Consider the following 8,971-nt stretch of genomic DNA (forward strand, 5'->3'; position numbering starts at 1 on the left):
CGGAAGGTGACGGGTTTCCTCTGCCGGTGGTGAGGAGGAACAGCGGCTGCCTCACGGGCTTCAGCTAACAGCTGGGCTCTGCTGGGGCTGAATTTGGTGCACGCGGAGATGTTCAGTGCAGAATGTGGTGGTACAGCCCCAGTCTGCGAGGGGAGACCGCGGCTTGGCGTTTGGCATTGCGTGCCCTTGAGTCCTCTTGGCTGATGGCAGCGAGATGCGCCAGGAGGGGGAGGCAGCGGGGCTCGGCTCGAGGTTTGGGCTGTGCAGAGCGTGAAATGCGTTTGTGCAGCTGGGCTCTGGTCGGCTCCCCAGCTGAGAACTGCAGGCACGGGCTGTGCCTGCTCCTGACCTTCTGCCTCGGGGTGCCGGCACAGAGCTGCCCACGAGTCCTGTGTCGTGGGGACAGGCACGGAGCCTGGGCTGGCAGATGCTGTCGGGGGGACAGGCACTGGGATGGGGGCCACGGGGCTGCTTCTGCAGTTGGAAGGGACCTGATGGAGTTTGGTTTGTCCCCAGGTGCCGATGCCCAGGCGGGTCAGGGCTTTGAGCTGCACCAGCCCCAGAAGGAGGTGTCAGTGATTGCGGGGGAGACGCTGAACCTGAGCTGCACCGTGACTGGAGGGAGTCCTGCCGGCCCCGTGAAGTGGCTGAAGGGCTGGGGCAGTGGCAGTGAGACCATTTATGACCAAAAAGACCCCTCATCCCGGGGGACGAGGGCAGTGAATGAGTCCAACACAGACTTCACCATCCTCATCAAAGACATCCACCCCGAGGACGCCGGCACCTATTACTGTGTGAAGTTTCGCAAAACAGCCACCAGTGAAGAGTTGTATTGGCGAGGCAATGGCACGGTGGTGGTGGTGCAGGGTGAGTGGGGCTCCCAGTACAGCTCCCAGCAGGAGCCAGCCCTGCCGGGTCAGCCCCCGTCCTGTCCCCTGGGCTCTGCTCTGGGGCGGGGGCTCAGGAGCCGGCCCAGGGAGAGGGTCCCGGGGCTGCAGGGTCAGAGCCCGGCTGATGGACCCGCGCTTCTCCCACAGCCAGACCCTCCAACCCCACTGTGTCCGGGCCCAGTGACCGAGTGGAACCGGGGAAGACGGCATCCTTCACCTGCAAGTCTGGGGGGTTCTTCCCCAGTGACATCCGTGTGAAGTGGTTCAAGGACACGACCCTGATTCAGTCTCAGCTGCCCAATGTCACCCCTGAGCCATCGAAATTCACCTACAGCCTGTCCAGCACCTTGACGGTGACGCTGCAGAAGGACGACATCCGCTCAGAGCTCACCTGCCAGGTGCTGCACACCACGCTGACGGCCCCGCTGAACAGGAGTTACCATCTGAGCCAGATCCTGCGAGGTGAGGGATCAGTGGGGACCGGTGCTCACGGCCCCAGGGCTGGGACAGGGCCCCCATGGGCACGGGGCCGGGGGACGCCGTCTCCAGCCGCTGCTTCTCTTCCCAGTTCCCCCCAGCAAGGTTGTGGTTCAGCCTCCAGGCTCCGTGGGGCTGAACGAGACGGTGAACTTCACCTGCGACGTGCAGGGCTTCTACCCGGGAAGCGTGACCGTCACCTGGCTGGAGAATGGGAAAGAGATGAACATGGGGAGCACTCCTCAGCCGACGGAGACCCCCGAGGGCTTGTTCGATCTGAGGAGCACGGTGGCGGTGCAAGCTGTGCAGGAGAAGAACGGCTCCGTGTTCACCTGCCGGGTGCTGCACGAGGGCCAGGACCCCCTCAGCAGGAATGCCACGCTGTGGGTCACCGCCTCAAGCCAGAAGGAATCCAACTCCCCCTACACAAACGGTGCGTGTGGCCCCTGAGAGGAGGGCTGTGGGATGTCACCCCCCTGGGAGAGCTCGAAGTCCCACCAGAATTTGGTCCAAGGTCTTTGTGTCCTTGGGGGGGTGCTGCTGGGAACCCAAATGTTGTCCCTGCTGCTTAGAGTCTCTGCACCGACCCCAGCTGCAGGGGCTCATGGTGCTGCCATTGCCTCTGGGCCCATGGTGATATTTTTGACCTGTGATTCACGTTTTAGGCAGTTCACTCTTCATCTACGTTGCGGTGGGAGTGGTCTGCACCGTGCTGGCGCTGCTGGTGGTTGCAATTCTCTACCTCATCCGGGTGAAGCAGAGCAAGGGTAAGGAAAAAAAAACACGTGCGTGGCAGGGAAGCAGCTGCCTCCAGCCCCTTCTTCTCGAGCGTTGGAGCTTTGATGCTGAAATTCACAGCTGCAGCTCCTGCAGACAGGGGAGGACAGAGCAGAACTCACAGGGTGTTTGCAGGCTGCGGGGAAAGCTCTGCCTGGTGCAGAACCACAAGCGCTCAGTTCTCCTTGTGCCCAAAACACCTGATGCCACCCCGCATCTCCTGCTCTCCACCAGGAAAAGTTCTGCACCAAATGAAGTCAAACTTCTGAAAAATGCAGCCGCTTGTCTCTAGGAAAATATGCATCTGCTCTTGATTTATTATTTTTTTTTGTGCGTGTGGGCTAGCATTCCTTGGGAAGTGGGGGTTACTTCGTTTCCTGAGCCATTTCTTTCCTAACCTATTTCTCTTCTGGCAGGTAAAAGCTCGCCATCTGCTAGGTAAGTGCAGATCTTCTCCCCTCACTGAGTCACCCATCGCCCGCTCCATCTCTAGAGAAGAGGCAAACGGGGTGCTCGGTTGGTCTGACCTGTCTCCTTTCCCCTTCCAGGTTACATGAGCCGGAGAAGAGCAGCGGGACAACCACCCAGGTGTGTCCCTTACCTGTGAGACCCGGGCAGGGGCGAGCAGCTGGGAGCCAGCAGATGTGGGAGCGTAGGGTGGTGGTGGTGGTGGCTCCCGCTTGAAGCATCTCAGTGTCTCCACGCTGTGGACAAAGAGGGAGAGGGAAGAGAAGCTGCCCTGGGGATGGATGCTGGCTTCCCAGCATCTCTTCTTCTGCCTTTGCCTCTTTTCCTTCTCCTCCTGGGAGAGGTTGGGTTGCGATGACTGGAACCAGCTGCGCGGTGGCGAAGGAGGCTCTTCGTGGAGGAGTTCTGTGTTTGGTGACGTGGTTGTGTGCGATGTTGTGATCAGCAGCAATCTGTCCGTCCCACCCAGCCTGTGCTGGCTCCCGTGTGGGCAGCGTGCAGCTGGTGTCATTAGAAGGGTTGGGGGCTGCTGTGTGCAGCATTGACCAGGATGGTGGTGACAGGGATGGCAGCAGCAGGGGACCCCCCAGGAGACACCTCTGCAAGGCCTGATGGTGGCTCTCGGCTCCTGCTGGCTCTGAGCTGTGTCAGTGGCCACTGGTTTGAAGGCACGGGGTGAAGATGTTGCTGCAGAGTTGTCCCAGCTGGCTGCTGGCATAGCTCCTGCTGCATGAGCAGAGGCTGAGCCGTCCCGGGGCAAGCAGCAGTGGGGTGGGCACAGGGGGGTCCTCGCTTGTGCCCTCAGAGGAAAACCTTTTGATATCTCGCGCAGGACTCCGACCCCAACAACATGACCTACGCTGACCTGAACTTCACCAAAGAGAAGAAGAACGTCCAGCGGGTCATCGAGGTGAGCCAGCAGTCGGAGTACGCCTGCATCCAGGGCAGCCAGGCGCCCACCAGCAACGACAACCTCACCTATGCAGACCTGGACATGGTGCACCTCAGCAAGGCGCCCCGGCGGCCTGCCCCGTGCCCCGAGGAGACCACCTCCGAGTACGCCAGCGTCCAGATCCAGCGGCAGTGAGCGGGGCTGCACCGGCTGGGGCTCGTGGGGTCCAGGTCCTCCCCAGGGGCGGCTTTCTCGGCAGCACCGACTGCTACGGTACCTGCGGTTTGGGATGGAAGCGCAGCCTTTGGCACCGCGGCCGCTCCCGGGGGCTGACTTGTGTCCGCAGAGACTTGGTTTTTGGGGCAGCGTTGGGGACTCCTTGCCTGTGGGACTCCCCCTTGGCCGAGAGGGCCCCTGAGCTGTGATGCGTTGGGTTTGCTTGCGAAACCCAAGGATTCATCGCTGGAAAGCGCTGCAGCTCGTCAGGAAACCCTGGCTGGGCTTGGGGGGGGACCAGGACAGTGCCTCCGAGCCAGATGCTGTGGGGATGCTGCTGCCACGGCTTCCTGCAGCTGGGGGGCCCCTGCTCTGCCTTTGGGGGCTCTCTTGCCTGGAAAAACTCTGGCTTTAAAGGAAGGACGTGAGCATCCGCCTCTCTCTTCCCAAGTGTCTCTTTTGCGGGCTCTCACGCCGTGGCCACCGAGGCTGGGGAGGTGTGCGGGGTGTGTGAGGCGAGCCGGGGCTGTGCTGGCTTTCCCATATCGTTCTGCCTGGGGCACTGCAGCTCCTCAGCAGCAAGAATCTTCCTCCTCCTCTTCCTCAGCCTTGCCCTGCTCCAGGACCGAGCCGTGCTCCCTCCACAGCCACGCAGCCCCAGCCGGGCCTGGGGGGCCGCAGCGAGGCCCTGCTCCCACCCCCCTTGGGCACAGCTCCCCCCCCCCAGGCACTGTTTAACATGTTTTGACTGTTCGACATGTAACTCTTAATTTTTAGAGCTTCAAACCCAATGTTTCTTGTGTCGTACGTGGGTGTACTGCCGTGTTATGTAGCACTAGAATAAGATGTGCAAAATTAAGGACGAGGCCTACGTTAAAAAAAACAAACCCTAAACCCTGTAGAGCTTGAGCGTCTCACATGCCCCCTTCTACCCCCCCCAGGCTTGGCTGGGGGGCCAGGCCAGCTCCCTGCAGCCAGGGATGGGGGGGGACACGTGTCTTTGTGTCCCCCCCACCCCAGGACATGGTGTGGGGACACCCTCCCCCATGGTACCCACGGGGCCCGCGTGGGGCATTAGGGAGCCTCGACGCTGCTTCGGGATCTGTGTGACTGCTTGTACTGACCACGACTTGTTTCTCTTTTCTTTTTGCTTGCGAGATATTTTTATAATAAAAGTGAAAAGTCCTGCGCCGGCCCTGCGTAGCAGCAGGTCTCTGTGCTTGGGGGGTCACCGTGTCACCTCCTGGGGGGGGTTACATGGTGGGCTGGGGGGTCACAGCGGGCCTGCAATGGGGGGCAAGGCCTCATCCAGCACTATGAGGAGAGGAGTTTGGGGTCAGGGTGCTGTGCCAGGGCACCATGAGGAGGGGGCAGCTCTGCATGTGGCCCCCCAATGTCTTTAGGTGCTCTGCAGCCCCAGGAGGGGACGTGGAGCAGCCCCAGATGGGTATGGGGTGGTTCTGTGCTGGGGGAGAGCTGCTGCCATGGGGCCTCTCCCCCCCAACCCAAGACTTTGGGGCTTGGCTGGGGCTGGTGGTGTCCTGCTTGGAACAGGGGCTGAGATGTTCAAAAGGTTGTTTTCTGCCTGGCTTTGGCTTTCCTGGCACGGAGCTGCTGCCAGCAGGGTCATGCTGTCCTGGAAGCACAAGCAGCAAAGGGAAGGCTACACAGGCAGGGCCCGGCTCCAGGGGCAGCAGCAGTGGGGTTTGGGGGCACCCACTGTGATACGGTGTGTGGAGTACATCAGGTGCTGCCTGCAGGCACTCGTAGCCCTCCTGGCCCTGTTTTGGGGTGCACGATCACCTCGTGCCAAGGGCTGGATCCATGTGGAGGAAGCAGAGGCTTGGCACCGGGCACAACTTCGTTGGCATCTGCCTTTTATTGGCTGCGGGGGGAGCAGGGGGCTGGGGAAGCAGGACTGACCCCTGCGAGCAAACCTCAAGGGTGTTCTCGGAACGGGGAAGGTGATGGGGCTGGGTGGGTGCTGGGATGAGGGGGACACAACGAGCAGCTCCAGGAGGGGATGGGGTGCTCGGCCAAGCACAGCAGCCTGCCCCCATGGCAGGGGTATGGTGTGAGCCCTGCCCAGCTGCCTCTCCCCGTGGATGTCTGCAGCCCCCGTGGGACCTGCTGGTTGCATGGCCACATCCCAGCCTATAGGGCCTGATCCTGCTCCGGCTCATCCTTCCCAGCCCTCAGGAGCTGTTGTCCCATACGTCAGCTGTGATGGTTTCCAGACCCTGCTGTGCTTCTGCAGCCACAGGAGGGCAGGGGATGCATCCCCAGTGGGTTTGCCCCCGTGTTATGGGGAGCAAAGGGGCTGCACCACCAGCAGCCGGAGGAGTGACAACGTCCCCTGGGTGCACGGGGTCCTGGAGGAGAGGGCAGAGGAGCTGGAGAGGAACAAATGGGGACGGAGACAAGGCTGCCTCCATCGGGTGTGCTGGGCTGGGGCTGGGGGTGGCAGATCCCAGCCCGTGCCCCATGGTGGGGACGAGGTGGGGACGATGCCAGCCTCGCCAGGCTGGGCAGGGGACAGGGATTGGGGGGTGATGGCATCATCTGGGCTGTCGGCGTGTGGCCCCGCGGGGTCTCCTGTCCCGTGCTGGGCTCTATAGGTCTAAGACCTCCGCTGAGTAGGCACTGGGGTCCTCGTTCGACCGCGTGGTCACCTTGAACTGCCGCCGCAGGAAGCCCCCGTAGCGCTTCTGATTGTCCCACTTCAGCTTGGGCCGGATCCGGCGCATGAAGCCGCCGTAGCGCTTGTGCAGCTCCGCCAGCTCCTGCCCCTCGGCCCCCGGCCCCGCGGACTCCTCGCTGCCCACGTCCCCCGGCCCCGGGTAGTCCTCGGGGGCCGCCCGCTCCCCCGGTTTGCGGCTGAAGCCCCCGAACTTCTTGCTGAGGCCGCCCTTGCTGTGGGCGTTCTCGCGCAGCAGGGACAGCAGCTTCCCCTTGGCCAGCTTCTTCATGAAGCCCCCGTAGCGCTTGGCCGGTGCCAGCGGCAGCTCCCCGGGGCTGAGCTCCTGCTCCGGCTCTGCCTCGTCCTCTGCCTCCGCAGGGGACGGGTCTGTCCCTTCGGCCAGGGCCACCAGCGGGGCCAGCAGCGCCAGCGCCTTCCTGCAGGTCTCCCACTCGGCGCCAGGCGGCGAGGAGCCCTGGCACTCCCGCAGGCACATCTGCAAGACAGCAGCCACGGCGCCCGCTGGCATCACCCTGGCACTCAGGGCCAAAGCTTGTGCACCCCCAGCACCCTTGGGTGCCTGCGACCACCCATACAAGCCCCCAGCTTGACCACGCACCATCACCCTGCGACATCCCCGAGCATCTCCAGCAACCCCCCAACCCTCATTTTTTTCCCTCCCTGCTAAATTCCAGGGGGTGCTCGGGACCTGCACTCACCAGGGGCCGCACGCTGCTCTCGCTGCCCCGTCCCTGGCCGGCACACAGGGAGCACTGGGTCGCGCAGTCGGCGGAGGCTGCCGCAGCCAGGGAGAGGCAGAGCACCAGCACCAGCGCCCGCCGCGCCATCCTGCCCTGCAGCCGCTGCCTGGGGAGGGCGAGACAGCACAGGGACCGTCACCTCCCCGTGGACAGCACCCAAAACCCTCACCCCGCCGTGCCCGGAGCCCCTGGTCACCCCATAGTATGGAGCGAGCCACCTGCTGCTTCCACCCGCTCCTGGGGCCGCGTGCCCTCACCACTCACCTCTGGGAGCTGCTCCTGGACACCAGGAGGGACAGGAGGGACCCGTGGGGACACCGCAGGACGCCTGGACGCTGCACTGCCTGCAGCCTGGCCCTTTGCACAAGCCTCGAGGACCCAAGTCCCACCCCGAGCCCCCCATCACCTCTCGTGCGTAGTCTGCGAGGACGGTCCCTTTTTCTTTTAGCGTCACATTGCTCTGCAACACCGCGAGCGTGCGTTTGCGCGGCGTGGAGGGGGATGAATCAGCGCCGCTCCCCTTGGCCTTGGGGAAGAACAACGCCGAGCCGCGGAGCCGCCAGCAGAAGGGGTTTGGGGAGCCGTGGGCAGAACCGGGAGCTGGGCTGTCCTCCGCCAGTACGGCCTCACCCCGCTGCTCCAACCCACGCTGCTTCTGCGTGGGGAGTACAACGGGAGGGAGGGAGGGAGGGGAAAAAGCTGATGTGGGGATGGAGCCTACCTGCCAGCCACGATTGCCATCCACCAGCCTACCGAGAGCCCTGCCACGGGGTGTCTCGCCTCCGTGGATGTGGCCAGGAGGGCTGGGTGCTCCGTGCCATGGCTCAGAGAGGGGGGCTGTGCTGGTGGCAGTGCCCGGTGCCACCCCTGAACCCCCCCAGAGATGCTGGAGGGGCTGGTGGTTGGCACCAGTGGCAGCAGCTGGGAACGGTGGTGACTTTGGGCCCTCAATGGCCCTGGGAGGGAGAGCTGAACCCAAAGGGGTGAGCTGGCAGCAAGCACCCTCCTGCCTCCGTGGCTGCTTTTATCTGGGGTGGAAAGGCATGACCCAGAGGGATCTGTATCACGTTAATGACGCATGTCAGAGACTATTGTATTCTCCGGCAGCGCCCGCTAATGTACTGTAATTGGCGCTGATGAAGAAATGTTAATGCCACGGTATTAATTCACGCTAAATTAAATTTTAATTTGAATTATCTGCACCATCCTGTGTCAAGCGAGCTGCATTCCTCGGCTGCGCCCACCGCACGCCGGCTCCGCCACCACTCGCCCCGGCAGAGCGGTGGGCACGGGGCTGGTGGCCCCCCCAAGGTGGGCACGGGCACGGAGAGGGGCACAACGGGACGGGCTGCCCTGCCCCACACCGCCGAGACCCCACAGGGTGTCCCTTATCACCTCCCTGCCACCGAGACGGGGCTGAGAGAGGAGTCCCCAGCCACCGAGGTAAGCGCGAGCCGCGATACCAGGGGAAACGAAGCTCACTAATTGCATCCGTCGGCTGCACGGCAGTGCTGCTGCTGGGATCCTGCTCGCTGGCATTCCCTGAGCAGCCCGGGGAATTTGCCCCACACCTGTCTGGAAGCAGGGAAGAAGCTGCAGCCCCCCAGCACCGCCGCGAACCTACCTTGTCCCCGCACTGCCACCAAGGTCCCCACGGCGCTCTGCCGTGCTCCTGCTGCGGGAGGGAGGAGAGGAACGGGGAGGCAGGGGAACGGGGGGAAAAACGCAGAGCTGAAGGCAAAAGTGAAAAGAAGGAGCACGCAAAGGGCAGAGAAAAAAGGAGGATGGAGAGCAGCGGGGTTGGAGCGTG

General features: G+C 63.1%; 2 protein-coding genes across 2 annotated transcripts; one reads left to right on the top strand and one right to left on the bottom strand.

Moving 5' to 3' along the window:
• Positions 1 to 494: 494 nt before the first annotated feature.
• On the top strand, positions 495 to 4,907 carry LOC309884423 (tyrosine-protein phosphatase non-receptor type substrate 1-like; the record flags this gene model as incomplete). The annotated part of the gene is made up of 7 exons (XM_082773370.1): positions 495 to 867; positions 1,038 to 1,352; positions 1,459 to 1,800; positions 2,033 to 2,134; positions 2,561 to 2,582; positions 2,693 to 2,732; positions 3,445 to 4,907. 7 exons carry the CDS (start codon positions 495 to 497, stop codon positions 3,697 to 3,699), a joined length of 1,449 nt encoding a protein of 482 aa, XP_082629496.1. The 3' UTR covers positions 3,700 to 4,907.
• A 1,425-nt stretch (positions 4,908 to 6,332) lies between these two features.
• On the bottom strand, positions 6,333 to 7,650 carry PDYN (prodynorphin; the record flags this gene model as incomplete). The annotated part of the gene is made up of 2 exons (XM_082773426.1): positions 7,120 to 7,650; positions 6,333 to 6,896 (listed from the first exon to the last, which is right to left on the bottom strand). Exons 1-2 carry the CDS (start codon positions 7,246 to 7,248, stop codon positions 6,333 to 6,335), a joined length of 693 nt encoding a protein of 230 aa, XP_082629552.1. The 5' UTR covers positions 7,249 to 7,650.
• Positions 7,651 to 8,971: the final 1,321 nt, after the last annotated feature.

Source organism: Aythya marila, assembly GCF_965140915.1.
Source record: "Aythya marila genome assembly, chromosome: 16".
Classification (NCBI taxonomy): Eukaryota; Metazoa; Chordata; class Aves; order Anseriformes; family Anatidae; genus Aythya; species Aythya marila.